Source organism: Peromyscus californicus, unplaced genomic scaffold, assembly GCF_007827085.1.
Source record: "Peromyscus californicus insignis strain IS unplaced genomic scaffold, ASM782708v3 Scaffold_3__1_contigs__length_106647218, whole genome shotgun sequence".
Classification (NCBI taxonomy): domain Eukaryota; kingdom Metazoa; phylum Chordata; class Mammalia; order Rodentia; family Cricetidae; genus Peromyscus; species Peromyscus californicus.
In genome coordinates, this window is record NW_026294551.1 from 736,219 (window position 1) to 760,687 (window position 24,469).

At 44.7% G+C, this 24,469-nt stretch overlaps 1 protein-coding gene across 1 annotated transcript; it reads left to right on the top strand.

Moving 5' to 3' along the window:
- Positions 1–1,813: 1,813 nt before the first annotated feature.
- Wdr45b (WD repeat domain 45B) lies at positions 1,814–22,984 on the top strand. The gene is made up of 10 exons (XM_052759943.1): positions 1,814–1,996; positions 5,433–5,507; positions 8,570–8,671; positions 10,632–10,719; positions 12,229–12,323; positions 13,809–13,999; positions 19,568–19,653; positions 20,505–20,606; positions 21,292–21,413; positions 21,741–22,984. Exons 1-10 carry the CDS (start codon positions 1,930–1,932, stop codon positions 21,845–21,847), a joined length of 1,035 nt encoding a protein of 344 aa, XP_052615903.1. The 5' UTR covers positions 1,814–1,929; the 3' UTR covers positions 21,848–22,984.
- The last annotated feature ends 1,485 nt before the right edge of the window (positions 22,985–24,469 follow it).

A 24,469-nucleotide genomic window follows, 5' to 3' on the forward strand; every position in this document is an offset into this window, starting at 1 on the left:
GGTGGTGGTGGTGGCGGCGGCGGCGGCGGCGGCAGCGGCGGCGGCGGCAGCGGCAGCAGCGCACGCCTTTAATCCCAGCACTAGGAAGGCAGAGCCAGGCAGATCTCTGTAAATTCAAGGCCAGCCTGGTCTAGAGAGCGAGATCCAGGACAGGCACCAAAACTACACAGAGAAACCCTGTCTCGAAACCGGCCCCCCCCAAAAAAAACCAAAAATAAAAAATAAAAAAACAAAAAAGAAAGTATAACTGAAATATATTTTAAACCCCGTGAACCTTTGTCACTTTCCCCCCGTGGCACTCACTGGAAAGTCTGAGTGTGGGCACACACTTTAAGGTTTGTGAGCTTCTCTTCAAAAACTGAGATTCAAAATACATCACACCAAAGTATGTCTTCAGATGCCCTGTGAAAATGACTGTTATGCAGAAAATTTCCTACCCAGAAAGCTTTGTGTTTTTTACCTGATATTATTTAGGCACTTGGGCTAGAGAGATTGCTCAGTAGTTAAGAGCACCTGCTACTCCTCCAGAGGGCCTGAATTTGGTTCTCAGCATCTGCATCTGGTGGCTATAACCACCTGTAACTCCAGCTCCAGGGGATCCAATTTCCTTTTCTGGCCTCCGAGGTTACCCTCACCCATATGGCATACACTCACATAGACACACACACACATACATAAAAAAATAAATCTTTAAAAATTATGTAGACAATATAAGGGCATTGTAGGTGCCATGATGTTTGTTTTTGCAAACATTTGGAGATTCCAGGTTTACTTTGCTGGAAAAAAAAGCTTTATCAAATTAAATGTGAGTTTCATAAGCAAAATCAATCTGCTTGTAGTGAGGTAACAGAAATCAGGCTGCAAGGTGGGAAGGGGGCTCACAAGCTCTCCCTGTGCAACTCACTTCCTTCCCAGGTTGTTGGGTGGGGCAGAGAGGAGGATGAGAATATCTTGGGTCATTTGAAGAACTGCCACAAAAATTACCAAGACGGGGTAGTTTATAAATAATAGAAGTATGATTCTCATAGTTCTGAAGTCCTGGAGGCCAGATTTTCAAGGACAGGACTCCCGCATGATGACTCTCTGCTTCCAAGATGCTATATGTCTTCACTAGGGAGAAAGAATAGTAAAGTTAGGGAGGGGCCAGTGAGAAAGAAGGGAACCAGAGAATGAGTAGTAGTAGAGCAGAAGCACCAGCTTCCATAGCCATTCAGTTTGACTCTGGTCTAACTGGAGTCCAAACCTCTGTGACGAAGGCACCCCAGCTAACAGTCCCCCGAGGTTAAGTGCCGGTGGGGACGACTTTCCTATGGGGTCGTGTCCTATGAGACTCTTGGAGTTAGGGAGATGTCTCTTGGGAATTTGTGTCTGTGGGAAGACGTGTCAGACTGCTGGAGAGCCCAGAAAGACACAACGGATAGTCTGTCTGTTTCTTGGGTGGAGCGGGAGTTGTCCGCTGAAAAACGCAGGTGCCATTACAAGGAGGCTGCTTCTGGTGGAACGTGTGTTCCGTGGAATCGTGGCTAGGGTTTCGGGGAAACTGGGTTGTGCGCAGGCATGTGGGAGGCGGTCTGCTCCGTAGCAAGTCCTGGATCCTGTCAGTCCTGCCCTACTGTGAGTGCTTAAGCACCTCCCTCCCTCCGCAGCTCCTCCTCTGTCCAGCCCCGCCCCTTATGGACGAGCTTGGCATTCCCCAGCCACCAACTTCCCTGGGTTGGACGTCTTCGGCGCTCGTGCTTGCTGGTTGTGCGCACGCGCACCAACAGGTCCGCGCGCACTGACGACGCATGCATTGACGACACACGTACGACGCAAGCCCCTAGGACCCTCGCTTCCGGCCGCGGCGGCCCTAGCGCCGGGCGACCGGATAGATCGTCTGGTTTTGAGCGGTATGCGGTGCTGAGGAGCGACGGACCCCGCAACAGCGCCATGAACCTCCTGCCGTGTAACCCCCACGGCAACGGGCTGCTGTATGCCGGCTTCAACCAGGACCATGGTGAGACTCCGGGCCCAGCTCTGTGGCAAAACCCCAGCCCTTCCGGGAGACCCCGACCCGACGCTGTCGCTACTTACTGCAGGGCCCCGGACCTGTCGGGAGTGTCTCCCGTACCCCTAATGGGAGACCTCGGTTACACCCTGCGACCTCAGACTTACTCTGTGGCAGGAGCTCTCCCAACCTTGTATGGAGACACCCCCATCCCCCGCTTCTCCAGCCAGAGCAACCATAGCGTGGCGAGTTCCCCCCGCGGGCGCGCTGCCTCTGTCTGCGAGCAGCCTCACTTTTTACTGGGTGCCTAGACCACGCAGGCTTACTGCCCGGCGTAAGGGTCTTAAGCGCTTACGTTGCCATCGGGTGTCGTCACGGAGAGGCAGTTTGTCATGGTTCTTGTGCTCTGGCACCTTCGTCAAGTGTAGGTTCTCGCCTTGATGCGGATCCCAGCAAGACACCTCGCCCTCCCCTGTAGTATTTTCTTCTGTTCAGTAGAATCAAAGGACTTAGGTGATTTGCCTTTCCGGGAACTGCTCTTTGAATTTGGGATCTTGGGGAAGATGTTCTTGCCACTGCGTGCTGTGCTCCAAGATGTGGGCGGGAACCCCTCTTGGTGGAGATTGTATCCCCTGCCTCCGATGCCAAGTTCCCCTTTCAATATTTTTTTCTTGTTTTTTCGAGACATGGTTTCTCTGTGTAACCCTGGCTGTCCTGGAACTCACAGAGATCCGCCTCCCTATACCTCCTTAAAGATGTTCACCATCATACCCGGCTGTTTCGTTTTTTTGAGAGGGAGTCTCACTATATAGACAGTGGCTGGCCTTAAACTATGCTGATACTCCTATTTCATACACCATACTCACACCATCCCTCTCAAGATAATTTTAAATAATTTATTTTGAGGTTCTGGGGTACAAAAAATAAATAATTTTAAGCAGATAGTACTATTGTGTATCTGATCTGTATATATTTACTTGGAGTTCATGTGCTGGGCATTTCAGGAGGATTGAAGGATGCATTCAATATAATCCAAACCTCTAGGATAGCTATAACATTTCTAAAGTAAAACCAAGCTAGGGTGTAGAAAATGTGTACATCCTGTGACAGGTGTAGAAAGCTTTCCTTTAAATTGGAGATGGGCAGAATTAATATTGACCTTTGAAGGCACTGGCAGTTCTTGGAAGAGAGCAGTTAGACTCAAGTGTGGTGGCCTTGAGCAGCATGGAATTACTGACCTGATGATTTGCAGTGTTAGTCCCCTTGTGGGGACTGTGAAGGAGCACAGTTAGCATTAACATGTTAGGGGTGAAATGTACAGTGAGCATCATCTGGCTGAACATTCTGAATTTTTAACAACAGGAAAAGACTGGTAATTTTTTGAATACATTTTGGTAATCAAACTTTTTACAGAACTAATAATTATACAGTTCCTTAAATAATTAGCTTTTAGCCAGGTGTGGTGATGCATACCTTTGACCCCAGCACTTGGGAGGCAGAAGCAGGCAGATCTCTTGAGTTTCAAGCTAGCTTGGTCTACAGAGTGAGTTCCAAGACAGCTGGGGCTACTCAGAGAAACCCTGTCTCCAAAAACCAAAGAAAAGAAGAAAATAGCTTTTGAGCTGGCAAATTGTCTTAGTTACTTTTCTGTTGCCCTGATGAGACACCATGACCAAAACAACTTATATAAGAGTTTATTGGGAGCTTACTGTTTCAGAGGGTTGGAATACATGACCATCATGGCAGGGAACTTGATAGTGGGCAGGCAGGCATGGCACTGGAGCAGCAGCTGAGAGCTTACATCTGATCCACAAGCAAGAAGCAGACAGACAGGGAATGGTATAAGCTTTTGGAACCTCAAAGCCTGCCCCAGTGACACACTTTTCCAAGGCCATATCTCCAAATCCTTCCCAAACAGTTTCGCCAACTAGGCAGCAAACATTCAGATATATGAACTAGTGGGGGCCATTCTTTTTGTTTGTTTTTTTGTTTTTGTTTCGAGACGGTTTCTCTGTATAGTTTTGGAACCTGTCTTGGAACTCTCTCTGTAGACTAGGCTGGCCTCAAACTTATAGAAATCTGCCTGCCTCTGCCTCCCAAGTACTGGGATCAAAGGCATGTACCACCAGCGCCTGGCATCGGGGCCATTCTTACTCAGACCTTTCACAGGAATGTAGCTCAGTTAATGGAGTGAATACCTAGCTTTCATGAGGTCATGGGTTTGTACTAAACTAGTACTTCCCTTAACTGGGAGTAGTGGTACAGTCCTGTTATTTCAGCACTGGGGAAGTGGAGGCAAGAGGATCGGAAGTTCCAAGGTTATCTTGGGCTATATGAGACCCTGTCTGAAAAAGAAATAGACTTTAATACCAAAGTTTTTGGCTAGAGTTAAGCCTTAACAGTATGAACTCACATCAAGCAGTTGAGTCAGTCATAATTTGGTTTGGTTTATAGATTTACTCCCCCTCTCCCCCCACACGGTTTCTCTGTGTAGTTTTGGTGCCTGTCCTGGATCTTGCTCTGTAGACCAGGCTGGCCTCAAACTCACAGAGATCCACCTGGCTCTACCTCCCCAAGTGCTGGGATTAAAGGCGTGCACCACCGCCACCTAGCCTACTTTATAGCTGCTTTTTTTGTCATTATTGTTTTGGGTTTGTGTTTGGTTGGGCTTTTTTGCTTTTTGTGGTTTTTTTTTTTTTTTTTTTTTTTATTGTTTGTTTTTTGAGACAGGGTTTCTCTGTGTAGCCCTGGCTGTCCTGGAACTCTGTAGACCAAACTCAGAGATCCTCCTGCCTCTGCCTTCCAAGTGTTGGGAATAAAAGGCATGTACCATCACTGACTGGCTGCTCTTGCTAGGTTTACAAAATACTTTGTATGTGTGTATGGGGGCGGGTGTGGGTGCCCATATAAGCACATTTATGTGGAGACCAGAGGCAAGCAGCAGGTGTCTTTCTCTGTTTCTAAAGGTGAAGAGGTGAACCAGAGCTGGTAGGATGGCACCTCAGAGGACCTTTGTATTCCTTTAAACCCATTACACATTGTACAGCTGCTTCGAGGAACCAAGCCTTTCAACATTAAATTGGAAAAACAAAAAAAAATTGGAGGGTTTGGTTTTCCTTCTCTTAGCTGAAGCTTGATTTGAATAATCGTTGAGCACCATGTTTGAAGTTAATCAATGTAGTTTTATGTTGCCATGATTATAGGAATCGCCATATCATCTTGAGACCTGGGTGCTTTTTCAGTTCCTAGCAGTAGTACCTTTTATTTGGGGAAACTGCATGTTAAATTGCAATCCGAAGTACATCCCAGGAAATGATGCTTCTGAAGTAGCTGTGGCTTAGTACACAGCATATATGATTTGAACATGTAATAGAGGCTTCCCTGGACCCCTTCTGCTAGCAACAGTCATGGGGATTACTTATCTCTTTCATGTTTCTTGCTTTAGGATGTTTTGCGTGTGGGATGGAAAATGGATTCCGAGTCTATAACACCGATCCACTCAAAGAAAAAGAGAAACAAGGTAAGGGAATGATGGTTATTTCCTGGGTTTCTCCCTTATTAGCCCTCACCTCAGTCTAGAGAAAAGGCCTTAACTGAGAAACAAGCAAGCAGAGTTTGGCCCTTTGTAAACTGGGGCTGACATGTGTCTTTACAGGTCTTCCTTGTGCTGGCTATATCAAGGGACAAGTGTGACCAAGCTGCATTCTTTTTTTTTCTTTGAAACAGGGTTTCTCTGTGTAGCTTTACGCCTTTCCTGGAACTCACTCTGTAGCCCAGGCTGGCCTCGAACTCACAGAGATCTGTCTGTCTGCCTCCTGAGTGCTGGGATTAAAGGCGTACAGGACTACCGCCCAGCCCAAGCTGCATTCTTTAATGAATTATTATGCTTCTCTTCCTCTACACATCTTCAGCCCCTGCTACCTCTGCTTGGAAGAACAAAGTATATTTAATGCAGGGTACTTTTCACACTTTTTTTTTAAAATCTTTTTTTTTTTAAGATTTATTTGTTTATTATGTATACAATGTTCTGCCTGAATGTATGTCTGCAGGCCACAAGAGGCCACCAGATATCATTACAGATGGTTGTGAGCCACCATGTGGTTGCTAGGAATTGAACTCAGGACCTCTGGAAGAGCAGTCAGTGCTCTTAACCTCTGAGCCATCTCTCCAGCCCCACACTTTTCTTGATGAATGTAAAACTAGACAAATCAGATCATGGGTTTAATTCCAGTGTATGAGACTTTTAAACTCTTCAAATGTCCAAGCACTTTCAAAGTATTTTAATAGTTGGGTATAATGGCACATATCTGTAACCCTGACATTCTGATCTTAGCACTTAGGAAGTGCTAGCAATTGAAGCTGGGTCCTTGGGAAGAGCAGCCAGTATTCTTAACTGCTAAGCTCCTTAATCTGTGTTTTCATAAAATAAAAATTTTCAAAAGCTGCAACCAGAAATTGTACAGATAAATAAAATAATTGTGCTTTTCATATTTATGATTAGTTTTTATAAGTAAAGGGTTTTTCAGCTTAGTTTCTCTTCCTATATTTTTTTTTTGGTTTTTCAAGACAGGGTTTCTCTGTGTAGTTTTGGTGCCTGTCCTGGATCTCGCTCTGTAGACCAGGCTAGCCTCGAACTCACAGAGATCCACCTGGCTCTGCCTCCCGAGTGCTGGGATTAAAGGCGTGCACCACCACCGCCCGGCTTTATTTATTTATTTATTTATTTTTCCTGTCTTCTATTCTTATGATGAAACACCATAACAAGAGCAGCGTGGAGAGGAAAAGGGGTTTATTCGGCTTACATATCCCAAGTCACCATTCATTGAGAGAAACCAAGGCAGAAACTCAACAGGCCAGGAACCTGAAGGCAGGAACTGATACAGAGGCCATGGAGGATTGCTGCTTACTGGTTTAATCCCCATGGTTTGCTCAGCCTGCTTTCTTAGAGAACTCAGGACCATTAACCCAAGGATGCCCACCCCCCACAATGGGCTGGACCTTTCTCATCAATCCCTCACTAATTAAGAAAATGCTCGGGCCGGGCGGTGGTGGCGCACGCCTTTAATCCCAGCACTCAGGAGGCAGAGCCAGGCGGATCTCTGTGAGTTCGAGGCCAGCCTGGGCTACCAAGTGAGTTCCAGGAAAAGCGCAAAGCTACACAGAGAAACCCTGTCTCGAAAAACCAAAAAAAAAAAAAAGAAAAAGAAAAAGAAAATGCTCTACAGGCCAGCTTAAAGCTAAATCTTAGGGAGGCATTTTCTCAATTGAGGTTCTCTCCTCTCAGATTACTCTATTGTGTCAAGTTGACATAAAACTAGCTATACAGACATCAAAACTAAAGATAAGATCACTGTGATTCAACAATAATGTCACTGTTATATGGTATGTTGTATCATATATATTATTTGTGACCAACCGATCCTCTCTCCCTTCTTTCTTCCCTCCCTCCCTCCCTCCCTCCCTCCCTCCCTTCCTCCCTTCCTTCCTTTCCACCCAGGGCCTTGTGCATACAAAGCAGGTGCTCCCCTGAGCTTTATCTAGCCCTGGGAACGCCCTGAGCATTACACACTTAGTACAGCAGATAGCTGGAATAATTCTCATGTACACAAACACTCCACACATGAAGTCACTAATTGGCTTAGCTTTGTTTTAGCACTTTTAGTATACTTGAATTTATTTGTTTATTTATTTACTTTTAGACAGTCTTTGTATATAGTACAAGCTAGCTTTGTGCTCCTTTTTTGCATGCCTGCATGCCATGGTGCACATGTTGAAGTCAGGAGAGCTTTGTGGGTTCTGTTCTCTCCTGCATTTATATAGGTTCTGGAGCTCAAACTCAGATTGTCAGGCTTTGCATGGCAAACTCTTTACCAACTGAGCCATCTTGTGTTCTTAATCCTCCTGCCTTGGCCTCCTGAGTACTGGGGTTACATGTGTATACCACAACTTCTTGCTTCTTCATCAATAGGTCTTGTTGTATCTTAAAGTACGAATTTGGGAGCTGGGTGTGGTGGTGTACGCCTTCAATCCCAGCACTCAGGAGGCAGAGGCTGGCAGATCTCTGTGAGTTCGAGGCCAGCCTGGGCTACAGAGTGAGTTCCAGGACAGGCTCCAAAGCTACACAGAGAAACCCTGTCTCGAAAAAACAAAAACAGTAACAAAAAAACAATACTTGCTGCTCTTCCGGAGGACCTAATATTGATTCTCAGCACCACATGGCAGCTCACAACTGTCTGTGATACCAGTTCCAGGGTTTCTATGCCCTCTTCTAGCCTCTTCAGGCATTAGGCACACACATGGTACACAGATACAGGCAAAGCAGTCATACACTTAAAATAGTATAAGAATGAAATGCTAGCTAGGTCAGATGCATTTAATCTTAGCACTCAGAAGGCAGAGGCAGGCAGATCTCTAAGTTTTAAGTGAGGTTTAAAAGCCATGGCTACCATAGTGAGACCTTGGCTCAAAAATCAGTAAATAATTAAATTAAATAGTGGAATGCTGAGTGTTGTAGGTTTTCACTTTTTCCATTTGTTAAATATTTTAACTTACTAAATTATCCTTTTTAAATTATCATTTCAGAATTTTTAGAAGGAGGAGTTGGCCACGTGGAAATGTTATTTCGCTGTAACTATTTAGCTTTAGTTGGTGGTGGAAAAAAGCCAAAATATCCTCCCAACAAAGGTACAGTAGTCCTATCTTTAAAAACTTTGTCATGTATATAGTGGTATCCTGAACTTTGTAAAACATCCTATGTCTGTAACTACATGAGAGACTCTCTAGTAGTCCTCTGAGGTGTTGAAAACCACTGGGAAAGAAGTTTCCAGAAAGTAGATGGATGGGAAGGCTGGATGTCAACTGTTGATGGGTGGGGAGTACTTCACCTGTAGGTTGGTATGGTATAAGTCATGATTCAGGGTAAAGCAGAGTCTAGGGAAGGTTTTTCCCCTGCTGAAAGCCGTGGGCTCAGAGACATTAACTCATTGTGCACATAGAACAAGGAGCCAGGCTGGTTGTAGGTGCATGGGTTACAGCATTGGTGTGAACATGTTGTTATATATGTTGGAGGAAATTACAGATAAGAGGTATGGCCCTCATAAAATGAGGGGTGGATAGCTTTTCAATGTAGACATCACACGCTTAGTTGAGCTTAATCTCACCTTTGTTAGAAGGAGGAAGTGAACATAACTGGTCTCATCTGAAGGAAGAAAGCTTGAGAAAAAGACCTAGAAAGAAGGGAAGATGGAAGGTTGCTTGAAAAGGGAGCAGGACATACCTTGGGGACAGTGGAGACAAAGTGTCAGTTGAGGGTGTATTGGGAGGGTAGCTAGTATCTGGTAGAGAATTGGAATAACTCAGGTATGATGCAGGAAAAAAAGGAAAGGATTGTGAGGGTAGGAGGGTACCTCAGGGGTGTCTTGAGTCCTTGGTTCTATTATCAAGTACCCAAAAAGAAAAGAAATGGGACCATGTGCAAAGGCAGAGGTGACTCTGAATCCCAGGCTTACCATTCTCAGTAGAGCTCTGTGAACTTGCGAAATAAGAGTCAGCACTTGGGTCAGGTTAGCCCTGCAGTTATGCCTTTGTTTTAGAATCTTGTCCTCCTCTTTTCTTTGTGCTACCATGAAATGAACCTAAGTTCTATATTCCCAGCTACCTGTCTTTTTTTTTTTTTCGAGACGGTTTCTCAGTGTAGCTTTGCGCCTTTCCTGGAACTCACTCTGTAGACCAGGCTGGCCTCAAACTCACAGAGATCCGCCTGCCTCTGCTTCCCAAGTGCTGGGATTAAAGGCGTGCGCCACCTTCACCTGGCCTATAGTTACTTTTAAAGATTTTTAAAATTATTATTTATTTATGCATGGGGTGGGGAAGAGAGAAGTTTCAGAAATTGGTTCTCTTTCCACCGTGTGGATTCCAGGTATTGAACGCAGGTTACCAGACTTGTGCAAGAACCTTTACCTACTGAGCCTTCTCTTTGCCACCTGCCGTTCCCTCTCCCACTTGGTCCTCTACTCTCCCCTTTTCTTTATGGTGGTAGGAACTGGACCTAAGACCTCAAAAGGCATACTAGACAATATTCAACAATAAGCTATATTCCCAGCCCATTTTAAAACATCTATCATGTGTGTTTGAGTGTACACCACATGTTTGTGGGTGCCAGAGGAGGCCAGAAGAAGACATTGGATTCCCTGGAACTGGAGTTGTAAGTGATTGTGAGCTGCCAGACATGGGTGCTCAGTACTGAACTCGAGTCCACTGGAAGAGCAGAAAGCACTTTCAACCAACAAGCCATCTCTTCAGCCCCAGTTTTCATTTTTGAAACAGGCTTCTCTCAGCGTTTAAACACTTAGTAACTATAGTCAGACTTACTTTTTAGCTCAAAGAGGTGGCACTGTGCTTGAGTGTGTAAGACAGATTGGTTTCCTAAGATCTTGGTTGTGCTTGTGTCTATTGCATAGGGATGGGGTGCAAGTGAGTAGAGAGGGTTTTGGGGGTAAGCTCCACCTAGCCTTATAAGCCTGGCTGTACCCCACCATTGCCAGGTATGTCTTCTGGGCATGTTTGGCCTCATGGGTCAGGTGCTATCTACAGTTTGGCACTGTGAGCTACCTGTGACGCCACATGCACTCTTCTGGTGTTTCAGTGATGATCTGGGATGACCTGAAGAAGAAGACAGTCATCGAGATAGAGTTCTCAACAGAGGTCAAGGCTGTCAAGTTGCGGAGAGATAGGTGGGTTTGATGTTACTCTTCTAAGTGAAGTTTGATTTCTTTAAGACCAGATGCAATGATTTTCTGTGGAACAATGTATTAAAATGTCAGTAACTATAGCTTGTGACCCATAGCAGAAGAGTTTTTTTGGTTTTTGTTTTTCTGCTCTGAGGAAGGCTAGAAATTTAATTGGCTTCTAGATTCTTCAGAGGGATGTTCTGGGTAGGCATGGGGATGTCTCCAGGTCTGCATGTGAAGCCTTGTCAATTGCTACATTTTACTGGGTGTTCCCAAGTTGACAGTAGAGGAGAATTTGGAAGCTGCTCTTGCCATTGACTCTCACCTGCTGAGAGTAGCAGGCCCTGCCCAGCACTGCCTTACAGAGCTCTTCCTGTTGGCTTGTTGACCAAGAGAAAGAAGAGCTTCATTACATGGGTTTTAATTGGATGTGATTTATGTATCATCATATTCTTAAGATTTCCCTGTATAGCCGGGCGGTGGTGGTGCACGCCTTTAATCCCAGCACTAGGAAGGCAGAGCCGGGTCTACAGAGCAAGATCCAGGTCAGGCACCAAAACTATACAGAGAAACCCTGTCTTGAAAAAAACCAATGGGAAAAAAAAAAAGATTTCCCTGTAGAGAAAAAAACTGCTCAGAAAGTTGAGTGTATATAGGAGCTGTTCCTACATCATTCTTAGGTTGGTTACGGCAGTGCTTAGAGGCCTTAATAATGCAAATACTGGACCCAAACTTCTACTTGAAAACTTTTTAGGTGGTGTTTTATTCTGTTCTTGTTTTAGTTTGTTGAGTCAGGGTTTTACTAGGTAGCCCAAACTGGCCCTAAAGTCTTGCTATTCTGCCTTAGCTTCCTAAGTGACGGGAAGGACTTTCTCAGGCATGTGCGACTACTCCTGGCACAATTTCCTTAATTATAGAAATGTTTTAAGAGTATGAGAGCGTACTTCTGTGATACATCTCACTGCGCTAATGTTCTAGTTGAGATGTCTGGTCATGATGTTTCTCTAAGCTCACAAGTTTCTCTGAGACTGACCTCTGAAAGGTGATGGGCCCACTCAGCTGTGCTCAACCCTTATGCTTTTGTCTTCTTGGCCACACTGGGACCTGTTTCTAACAGGAGTAATGGTACACACCTATAATCCCAACATTTGGGAAATGAAGGCAAGAAGATAATGAGTTCAAGGTCACCCTCCAGTACATAACAAGGTCAAGGCCAGTTTGGGCTATGTGAGACCCTATTTCAAAAAAACAAAACAAAGCAGGTGTGTTGGTATACATTCACAATCCCAGCACTCAGGAATCAGAGGCAAGAGGACTACTGCAAATTTGAGGCTGAAGCTAGCTGAGCTACAAAGTGAGACCCTGATCACAAAACAAAACAAACAAAAAAAATAAATAAAAGCCCAGTCCTTTTTGTATGAGGTACTTCTGAGTTTCAAAATGGGAACAGAAATCACAAAATGCTTATTTTACTTTTGAGGAGAGGAACTCTGATTGCATTTTTCTTTCCAGAATTGTGGTGGTTTTGGATTCCATGATTAAGGTGTTTACATTCACACACAATCCCCATCAGTTGCACGTCTTTGAAACCTGCTATAACCCTAAAGGTGAGAGCTGGAGAGGAAGAGCAGCCATGGGAAGTTGGTCCATGTGGGGATAAAGATGAGGCCTGGGTGCCCTGACCCCAAGTGGGTCCTTGTCTGAGTAGTGGAACTGTGGTGGGTCTGTCCTGTGCACACTCAGACACTCTGAAGGAGTGTTAGCTTTTGCCTCCCGCCAGCCTGAGCTCCCTTAGCATCTTGGACGAGAATTCTGAAGCTATACCCTTACCACAGTCTGGGGGATTCTTTCTCTGCTACCTGCCTCCCCAGCAGTTTTGAGCCACCAGCTAACCACACTGGGAGCCACTGAGCTCTGGCCTTTTCGTCTTTTCTTTGGAGTAGACTGTTTATGACTAACTTGTGTATTCAATTGTCACCCTCCTACTGTCACAAAAATTGTAATTTTTTAAATTGCGTTGTGCTATAAGTTACATTACTCACCCCCCATATTTCCCTTCATTTTTCTCCTTTTTTTCCTTTTTTCTCTCTCTTTCTTCTTTCCCTTTTTCTTTTGAATGAAGTCTTGCTTGGTTGCTCAGGCCAGTTTTGAACTTCAGGTGCTCCTGACTCGGCTTCCAGAGTAGCTGACACACCAGCCAGGATGTCCATGTCTAACTCTCTGAATACTTTTGTTTATTGAGACAGGGTCTCGTAGCCTAGGCTGGCCTCCAACTTACACTCCTCCTGCCTCAGCCTCCCGAGTGCTAGGATTTTACAGATGCTGTGCTCCACCACACCCTGCTGAGGACAATTGTTTTTGATACAGGCTTTTTGGTTTTGTTTTTGTTTTCTGTTACATTACTTTGGTTCCTTTTGTTTTGATCAGTAAGAATCAAGTCTCTTTTGGACTCTCCATTCTTTTCCAATGATCCATATGCCCATACCATTCTGCCATTATTGCTAGAACTTTAAAGTTAATCTTAAAATTATGTAACATGAATCTTCCAGTCTTACATTACACATTTTTTTTGGTCTTTTAGGACCTTTCTTCTACCTCATAACTCTCCCTGTCAGCTTGTGTGCTGAGGTTTTAGCTGTGTCTTTTGAAGGCTGTGGATGAGTTATACAGGCAAAGTTGGCTTTTCCATCCGTGGCCTTGGAAAGTGTGTCTGGGTCTCTGTATAGTGTGGTACATCTTTTTCTAGATTGACTCCTAAGTATTTGAGGGTTTTTGTGTTATTGCTAATGGAGTAGTTCTTAAATTTTGTAATTTTTTTATTGTATTCTCAGTAACTGGCATTATGGAAGACAGACACCTGATAAATGTGTTCAGTAGTAAATTGTTCAGCAAATGTTCCCTGTTATAAGCAGGTGTCATGGGCAGCAGCTTTGTCAGCCCTGATATTCTTTCCAGTCATTATGATTCTGAGGTAAATACACAAATAGTTAACTTGTGACTGCAGACTTGAGGGCAGGAAGTAGGTTTGGGTTGTGAGGAAACAGGCTTTGGCCAGTGTCATCTCCCAACCAGTTTTCTCTGTCTCTGCATAGGCCTCTGTGTCCTGTGTCCCAACAGTAACAACTCCCTTCTCGCCTTCCCCGGCACTCACACCGGCCACGTGCAGCTTGTGGACCTGGCCAGCACAGAGAAGCCACCAGTGGACATTCCTGCACATGAGGGTGTCCTGAGCTGTATTGCTCTCAACCTGCAGGGAACAAGAATTGCAACCGCATCTGAAAAAGTGAGTGCAGGCCATCCATGCCAGTCTGGTCTAGTTATGGGAAGGGATCTAGGCCATGCCTTCACACATTGCTTTATTTCCTATTCTTTACAAGCCTAATTTGTTGTTGAAATACGATAAAGATAGAATGCTGACCTGAGTGTGGTGGCACATGTCTGTAATAACAGCCCTCAGAAGGCTGAGACAGAGAGGCTATTAAATTCAATGCCACTTAGGGCTGCAGAGCGATACCTTACGTCTTGGTTGTCTGATGACACTTCAGGTGTCTTTCAAACCTGCCTAAGAATATCTCCTCACTGAATTGCCATATCTTAAAATTTGGCATATTGACCATTGTATTAGTTATTTGTTCCTGTGATAAAACACCATGGCCAAAAGCAACCATGGAAGAGTTTATTTTGACTTAACGCTTCCAGAGGGGGAATCCATAATAACAGGAGAGGCATGGCAGCAGACAGCTAGACCAGGAAGCTGAGAGATCACAGAGAGAACAAACTGTATATGAGGGTAGGCAATGAATTTTCTTTTTTTTTTTTTTCTTTTTTTTTTTTTTTTTGGTTTTTCGGGACAGGCTTTGTGCCTTTCCTGGAACTCAACTCTCTTTGTACACCAGTCTGACCTTGAACTCACAGAGATCTGCCTGCCTCTGCCTCCCGAATGCTGGGATTAAAGGTGTGTGCCACCACTGCCCAGCAGGTGATGAATTTTCAAAGCCTTCCTCTTCCTCCAGCAAGGTTCTATCTCCTAGAGATTCTATAATCTCTTCAAACAGTAACAATAACTGGTAGCTACGTGTTGAAACATTTGAGCCTATGGGAGAGCATTGCTTTTTCAAAATCCCAGAACCATGTTATCCTTTATTTTGTCTTAAGTGAAAACCAAAAATTTATATCTACTTTTAGATTATTTGAGTATGTGTGGCATGGAGGGATGGGGGGTAGCTTTGTGGAGTTGGTTCTCTTTTTATTTGTGTGGGTCCCAGGCATTGAACTCTGGTTGCCAGGTTTGTGCTGCAAGTACCTTTATCTGCTGACCATTGCACAGGCCTCTGAAAATTAGTATCTGTTTAATATGGTTTCTACTTAGGACAATAAGCCCAGTATCATTAATTAGGGTGAGCCCACAAGCCAGTGGTGTATCGGTTGGTGAATTCAGCCTCCTGGGAGAACAGGTCACAGCTGTGCTCTACCCTGCCTAGTTGTTGCCTGAGCTGTTGGTGAAAGATAGCAGTGGTCAGTGTGTATGTGGACATATAGCAGAGAGTAAGCAAATCCTGCTTCTTCCTGTCCTGGTCACCAGGAAGCCTAGGTATCTGCAAATATTGCTGTTCAGAGTGAAGTTCAGAAACTATAGATAGCCCACAGTGGCCCAGAATTTGGATTCTTCTGCCTCAGACTCCTAAATGCTGGGATTACAGGCTGACTAGACAAGTACAGTTTTATGTAACTTTAAAAATAGGATTTTCTCAGCTGAGGATGTAGCTCATTTGATAGAATGCTTGCCTAATCATATACAAATCCCTGAATATGCTCTCCAGAACTACATTAGCCTTAGTGGTACTCCTGCCTCTGGGAGGCAGAGGCACATGGATTTTAAGAAGCTGAAGGTTGCCAGGCGGTGGTGGTGCACACCTTTAATCCCAGCACTTGGGAGCCAGAGGACAACCAGGGCTACACAGAGAGACCCTGTCTCAAAAAACAAACAACAGCCGGGCGGTGGTGGCGCACGCCTTTAATCTCAGCACTTGGGAGGCAGAGGCAGGTGGATCTTTGTGAGTTCAAGGCCAGCCTGGTCTACAGAGCAAGATCCAGGAAAGGGGCAAAGCTACACAGAGAAACTCTGTCTCGAAAAACCAAAAAAAAAAAAAAAAAAAAAAAAACAACAACAACAACAGCAACAAAAAGATGAAGCAGCAGCTTAAGGTTAGCCTGGTCTGTATAGCAAGCTTCAGGCCAGTCAGGATTACATAGTGAGACTGTGTCTCAAAACAAACAAATATTAAAGAAGACAGAAGAAAAATGCCAAGCATACAAGTTTACAAACACCATTATTTCTCATCACTCATTTGAAAGGCTAAACCAGTAAGATTATAAAAAGTTCTAAGCTAGCCTGGGCTACACAGTGAGATGTCATCTCATTTAAAAAAAAAAAAAAAAAAAAAAAAAGCCTGGTATGATGGTAACACATGCATTAATCTCAGCACTTGGTGAATCTCTGTGAGTTTGAGGCTAGTCTGGTCTACATAGTGAGTTCCAGGCCAGCCAGTGAGAACTACATAGTGAGACCCTGTCTCAAAACAAAAAAGGTGAGACATAATGATGCATACCTGTAATTTTAGTGCTTAGGAGGTAGAAGTAAGAGAATCTATTCTTGGCCAGTCTGGTATGTATAAGAGCCTGTCTTTAAAAAAATAAAATAAAATAATTAATTAAAGCTGGTGTAGGTAGGATGGACTCATCTGGCAAAGGCTTTTTTTCAAATCCTTTTACTCTTAGATTCTCCATATTCAACTTCCTGCACCTTATTCGTGTATATGCAGGTGATTGTGTGCACATGCATGTGTGGAGACTAGAGGTCAACTTTAGGTGTTCTTTAGGAACCTTGTTTTTGAGATGGTCTGTTACTGGCCTGGAACTTACCAAGTAAGCTATGCTGACCAACCAGTGAACACTAGTGATCCCTCTGTCTCTACACCCCTGGTGTTGAGATTACAGATGTGTGCCATTCCTGGCTCTTTAAAATGGGTTTTGGATGGTCCTGATGCTTGGACAGTGAGCACTTCACTGACTGAGGCATCTCCCCAGCCCCGTGTTGGGGCTTGCTGCCAGTCGTTGTAGCCTACCCGGGTTCAGTGAGAGAATCTGTGTCAAAAAATAAGGCTGAGGGCAATAGAGACAGGTACCTAACATTTATCTTTGGCCTCTAATTGTGTATATACAGTTGTGGACACCCTCACATACATGAATACACACATCAGAATCCCATTAGAAATGTAGGACATTCGTGTTCTTTTCCCCTTTGTTTTCACCAGTGTGGGTTAGATAAAACTCAGGCCTTATGCACACTAGGCAAGCGTCCTACCACTTCTGAACCCCAGAGCCAACTTAGGATGATTTGACTTAGATTTTCTTACCAGCTTTATACTGATAATAAAACTACATATTCATTACAAACTTGACTTTGATTTTGGTATTTTCCTTCTCTCTCTCTCTCTCTCTCTCTCTCCTTTCTTTCTGAGCCAGGATTTCTCTATGTAACAACGCTGAGTGACCTGGAACTCATTCTATAGACCAGACTGGCCTCGAACTCACAGAAATCCTCCTGCCTCTGCTTCCCAAGTGCTGGGATTAAAGGTGTGCACCTTACACCCTGCAAAATTTTGGTTTAATTATTTATTTGTTTGCTTACTTGTTTGTTTGTTTTAATTTGATTTTTTAAGACAGGCTTGTTTTTTTGTTGTTTGTTTTTTGAAACGGTTTTCCTGTGTAGCCCTGGCTATCCTAGAACTCACTCTGTACACCAGGCTGGCTTCGAACTCACAGAGATCTGCCTGCTGTGCCTCCTAATTTAAGTAATAGGGTATCTTTCTTGTAATGGTGGGTGACAGACAGTAGCAAGCCACAGCTACCTACCAGGAAAAACAACAGATATTCCACACTAAATCATGCTGCCAATGTTTCTTTTGTTAAAACAAGGTGTGACTGTGTATTCCACACTTTTCTGGAACTCACTATGTAGCCTAAACTTACCTAGAACTCAGTAGTTTGGGGGAGTGTTTTGTTTTATTTTGATTTTGAGAAAGAGTCTTACTAAGTATAATGCTGGCAAGCAGTGAACTTGATGTCTACTATGCCATCGTTCCCTGCTCCAACCTTTTTATGGATACAAATACTCAGTAAGAACAGCCCAGTAGTGGTGGTGCACGTGAGAGACAAACAGGTGGATTTCTGTGAGTTCGAGGCAGGCCTGGTCTACAAAGTGAGTTCAGGGACAGCCAGAACTGTTAAACCTTGTCTCAAAAAAAACAAAACAAAAACTCAAGTATTCAGTAAATGCATGAGATATTCAACTATTTGTTATAAAATATGCTCTTATGTAAAAGCAATTTTACCCAATGTTAGGCTGTTTCATTTTGCCAATTATAAATCTTTTTATATTCCATTCTGTCACTCATTTAATGTAATACTTATAAAACTATTAACTATAGCCAGACATAATGGCTTACATCTGTAATGCTGGTGTTTGGAAGTTGAAGCAGGAGCATGGCCTCAGGGCCAACTGGGGCCATCCTTTGCAATGAGACTCTATAAAAACAAACAAACAAACAAAAAACAAGATAAACTAATAACTACAAGAGTTTTGTTGTTGCTCTGGATTCTGGGGTGGGGTGGGTGGTTGTTGTTTGAGGTTTTTGTTTTGAGGCAAGGGCTCCCTCTATAAACCAGGCTGGCCTCAAACTCATAGAAATCTACCTGCCTCTACCTTCCAAGTATTGCTATTAAAAGCACACTTGGCTTTGTTTGTTTATTTATTTTTTTCTTTTTTCGAGACAGGGTTTCTCTGTGTAGCTTTTCACCTTTCCTGGAACTCACTTTGGAGACCAGGCTGGCCTCGAACTCACAGAGATCGCCTGCCTCTGCCTCCTGAGTGCTGGGATTAAAGGTGTGCGCCACCACCGCCCAGCTTTGTTTGTTTATTTTAACAAGTTAATTTTAATACTGTTATGACACTGGATTCCTCAATAATTAATGTTTTCTTCCCCAGAATTTGCTTCAATGTCATCTTGTCAGAATTGGTTCTTACAGCCTTGCCATTCATTGTTTTTTGTTTTTGTTTTTTCCAAGACAAGGTTTCTCTGTGTAGTTTTGGTGCCTGTCCTGGATCTCTCTCTGTAGACCAGTCTGCCCTCGAACTCACAGAGATCTGCCTGGCTCTGCCTCCTGAGTGCTGGGATTAAAGGCGTGTGCCACCACCGCCCAGCCCAGCCTTGCCATTGTTAGGACTGAGCAGTGTTTGGTTGGTTAGATGGATCAAGTGCATTTCAGGTTTGTTTAGGACACTATCTGGCAGTTCATTCAGCTGAGAGCAGGGGAGTCTTCCTCCTTGTTCTGCACAGGGATCTGCTGCATCTCTAGAAATGGGGCTGGGAGATGGGTTTATTATAGTACAGAGGTTTGCCAGGTCATTGTCCACAAAAACTGTGACCATTCATGTTTTACTTTTAAGGAAATGTTTGGAGTCTTTTGAGCACATTCTTCCTAAGGGAGGTTAATGCAGTTGGTGTTGATGTTCTCCTTTTATTCTCTGATCCTCTTCTTAATGCCTATTGGAAGTGACACTGTTCTAGCAAGTAACAGGTCTTTGAGTGAGGAACTGCAGCAGGCAGGGAAATGGTCTTCTGACTCCTCCCATGCTGTACCTGAGTTAGCAGACAAGAGACATGCTGAATTTTAGGTGAGGTGGGTGAGTCAAGAAAGGGGTTTTGGGTCCAATGGGTGTTAATATAAATCGTTTCAGACTAATGAGTTATAAATTGTTGATAATGAAACACTTCACTGTTTTTCAAAGGGGACCCTTATAAGAATATTTGATACTTCATCAGGGCATTTAATCCAGGAGCTACGAAGAGGATCTCAAGCAGCTAATATCTATTGGTAAGGACTTCATGTTGGGAGTAGTAAAACCAGGGTGATAGCACAGGTGGGAGGGTATGGCTGAGCTGTTAGGTTAGTGGGTTTCAGCTCTTCTTATTACTGATTTTAATTTTTATTATGGGAAATGTCCACAAAGATGGAACATTGTGGGCCTTCCCTCTCCTCTCCTGTTGCAGCATGGATATGTTTGCCACATTCTTTCCATCTCCCCTCTGTTCCAGCTTACTTCCCTGTGGTACTTACTTCCCATTTTATGGTAGAGGCCTTGCTGATTTATCTGTAATTATTATTACCAGTTGGTTTTGAGAGTGAATGCTTCATCTGTAAGGTCCCACAATGTATGTAGTGCTAAAGCCCAGCCAGGCAGGATTTCATACCATGGCTACAGCAAGAGCCTGGCATCACCCTGGCCACCCCTGGCCTTTGGGTATTAAGCCAAATTTTGAGATTAGCCTGTGTACCCTGGCCCTTGGGTGCAGCACACTCTCCTGCATGTCTGCTGTCAGTACAGAATGCATGTGGCCATTTCGTGCTGCAGCACACTTGGTAGTCACCTCCTCAGGGCAATGTATGCCTTTCTCACCTGAACCTCCTGAAACTGGCATGGAGGTCATCTGAGGAAACCCCACACCCTTCACTGGCACACAGGCATCAGCAGTTGTACCTACTGGGCACTGGTGGACAGATTGTTCCCTGGACTTCTGGCTTGGATCCTGGTTCCATGGGGGATGCTTAAAGTCACTGCTTTTGATAACAGCAGTGCTGAGAGCTGGGGTGTGGGCTAGTCCATTGTGTGTGTTGAGGGTCCTCTGTATCTGCACAGACCCAAGCTCTGTCTGATTTCTCTGCAGCATCAACTTCAATCAGGACGCTTCTCTCATCTGTGTGTCCAGTGATCATGGCACTGTGCACATTTTTGCAGCTGAGGATCCAAAAAGGAATAAGCAGTCTAGGTGGGTTTTAGAAGTGTTGTGGTAGGGAACAGCCCAAAATTAGAGGATCCCCTGTGTTTCCTACAAGGACAAATCTAATGTCAATTTAGGTTGAGCTCTTTCATATCTCATTAATTTGCTGTTTGTGGGATTTGAAACTGAATGTAGGTTGATTCTCCACTAACTATCCCACTCCCATTATTGTCAAGTTCTTTGACACTTGTTCTGGGCAGGTTGGCTCCTGAATGTTGACATGCTCTTAGTGGGTTAATCTGGTGGCATGAGAGCCCTGTGTCCTTCCGGTGCTGAGAGCCATGCTGTCTTAATACAAAACCACGAACTTTTATGTAAGAAACGAGATCACTCAGTCCAGGGCTGGAGAGGTGGTCCCTCAGGAGCACTGGCTGCTCCTCCAGGGTGCCCTGTTTGAACTCCCAGCACCCACATGGCAGTTTACAGCTGTCTGTAACTCCAGGCCCAGGGGATCTGATGCCTCTTCTGGCCTCTGGGCACCAGGCATCCATGTGGTGTACAGACATATGTGCAGGCAAAGCACCCATACACATAAAATAAAATTAATTAAAAATAAAAACAGTCCTAAACTGTAAAAGAATTTTAGAATTTTCAGCAGCACTCTGAATTAAGCCAGTAACTGTGTCATTATCTTAGTGAATATAAAGCCTCTCTTTTCTTTTTGTCCCTACAGTTTGGCATCAGCCAGTTTCCTTCCAAAATACTTCAGCTCCAAGTGGAGCTTCTCCAAGTTTCAGGTTCCATCAGGCTCTCCGTGCATCTGTGCCTTTGGGACAGAGCCCAATGCAGTCATTGGTAAGTGATCTGTGTGGGAGCCCTCTACTTGTGGTCTGGGCTGGACCAACTCTCAAAGTTCCCTTCCCTCCTCCTGTGGCTGGGGTGGGTCCTACTCAAAGCCTTCAGCTTTCAGGGTGTTATTAGTACCTTTCCAGGTCCCCAGGAATGCTTTGAGGGCAGATCTGAAGATGACCTCAGACTACTTTCCTGTAGCCAACCCTCATTGGATGGGCATGTACCTAGCAGGCTTTAACTCTTGGCTAGCTGTACTCAGGATTCTTGAGGCTTATTTGATTTTGATTGTGGGAGGTAACAATCATGTATTGATGTGGTCTCCTCTCCCAGCTATTTGTGCAGATGGCAGCTACTACAAGTTCCTCTTCAGTCCCAAGGGCGAGTGTGTCCGGGACGTGTGTGCACAGTTCCTGGAGATGACTGATGACAAGCTGTGACTCTGCCTGTGAGTGCAGCTGATGCCACCACCCAACGCCCTGTGGATTCCTGGGGCTGGTGCCAGTGCCCCAGGCCTGTGGGTGAGGGGCTCAAGGATTCCCTCGAGGACCTTGGTCTCGAAGCCATACATGGTTGTCTGCCTTCCTGAGCAAGGCTTCTCATTCCCATATCAAAAGGAATCATCCTCACGGTTGTGCAGATACTCTGTGGCTCTGGGCATCTTGTGCCCTTGCTGGCCACTACCCTTTAGTTCAACTGTGATGTTAGCATTAGTGGCACCATACCTTCATGCCAGCAGGCTCCCTGCAGTCCTTGGGGACCGACTGTCCAAGCATGAGTCAGTGGAAGCTTGTAGGAATGAGTGTGTCAGGGCTCACATCCTAGATAATTCCAATAGGGTAATACTAGCAGCTTATCCGGTAGAGTGCCTCCTACCACACATGAGGAGCACTGTTCAGAGCACACACTATGGAGTGTTCTGACATTGTTGGGTCATTAGAGTGAGTCACATCCCGGACCTGCCAGAGAGCAGAATGCTTGTGGCACCCACTTGAGGCATAGTCCTCAGGCTACAAGGGAGGCAGGGTCTCCTGGTTTAGTTTCGGTTAAAACAGAACTTCCCATTACCTTTAGGGAACAAAGTAACACATAGACTTTAAAAATTACTCCCAGAAGAAAGCATTACTTAACTTAGGGGCCTTCTCAGTGCAGTGTCCATGTGCCTGTAGCTACCAGTTGTGTGGAGGGAATTGCCTTGGCCTGTGGTGTCTACCCTGTCTCATCTCCAAACATCCACAGGAACACACACTAACATTGGGGTGGCAGGCACATCCTGGTACTGACACAGGCAACAGGTTCCATGTTTCTGTGCCACTTGAGGTATATGTTTAATTTTTTTACATATCTTCTAAGAAGCTCAGTTTTGCGGTTTTGATTTCAGGTTGCAAACATTTAAATTGTGCTCAGCAGCAGGTTCTCAGTTCTGCCAGTTCCTTCACACTCCTGTAATCGGCTAACTGTGGATTTGATGTCAAGTATGCATGTTACCTTATGTGTATTTAATCATGAAACTTAATTTTGCACACTTGTTTGTACTGTTTCTTTGAAATAAAAGTGACTAATTTTGTTGTACTCTATCTGTAAAGAGCAAAGCCATGTGTAATGAAACCAAATGTTCTCATCCTGAGTATATAATGGGGTTGGGGGTCCTGCATCTGCTGCAGGACAGACTTGTAGGCTGTTGAGCTGGGAGTGGAGTTCCCTGTTATATGGGCATCTACCTCACCCACACAGCCGCTGAAAAGAAAACCTGAGTTTGTATGGTTTAGGGCCACCAGCCAGAGAGCAGGTACAGAGGGAACAGTTCATAAAAAAAAAAACTTTTTGGTATCATTGTCCTGTGCTATACCAGTGTTGACTCCCTGGTTTCAGAGCTATCAGCATGCTGCCCTATGGGAAGATACTGTGAGGCACCAGTCATCTATATACTTTGGCTGGTGTCAGACTGGTTTATGTACATGTGCAGTTTCGGGGGGGCAGAAAATGTGATGATCCTTCAATGTTATTTCCAGGTTGCAGCGGTTCTGACGAGTAGGTCTTCCCACAGCATGAACTGGTTCATCAGAACTGGGGAGGCAAGCAGGTGACAGCAGATGGCACACCAGGATTTGAGGCAGTGTTGTGCTCTAGCACCATGGTATTGGCATGAGACATGATGAGGTGGCACAAGAGGTCCTGCCATCTACAGTCACCAGCTAAGGCTGTACGTCATTGGGCACAGCCTCCTTGTTAGTGGCCTCCCTAGTCCATACCATCCTTGGGACTCCCTCAGCATCTGAAGTTGGTATCAGCTTTGGAACACCATGCAAGGAGTCCTCCAGGCTCCTACTGTTTTGTAGGGACAGTGAGTGCACATGAGCTCCCTGTGGTGGCAGACCAAGGCTTAGGAGGAGACTCCAGCACTGTCTGCTCCCCAGATTTTGCTTGTCTCTGGATAAAGACAGAATTGATGGACTGCCAGGCAAAGCTCTGTAGGTTTACAGGGATCAGCAGACTTTTCAAACATCCAGTGCTTTGTCAGTGCCATTTTGAACCTTGACCGAAAAGGGGATGTGTGAATGCCAGCACTTCCAGGGATTCCAGAAGCTCCTGGTTGGCTGTTTTTCCTAGGTGTGGCCTTAGCATCTGAGGTCATCCAGGACATGGATATGAAAAACTGCACTTTGTTTCTGCCTTGCCTAGTCTTCTCAGCAAGCTAAATGTTTACCTTTTCGTTGCGGCAAGAGCTGCCAGGTCCTTACCTTCGTTTACCTTTCTCAAAAACCACAGGCTTACATGGTTAAGCAAACCTCCCCATGTATGAAATAACCCTGGGTGGACCCTTGACCATTCCTCCTGCCCTTTTGGCAAACATCACTGTGGGACCAAGTGTTTGTTTAATGTTTTCTTTCTTCAGGCAAATCATGCCTCTGGGTAAAGAATGGTCTATCAATAGCCTGGTGGTCATGGTCCATAACCTCTCTGCAGTTGGCTGTAAGAGGCATTTGATTGACTTTCACATTTTGGAAAGTACTTATGATTTTAAAAAAATTACGTAGTTTTTGTTGTTTTTCCGAGACAGG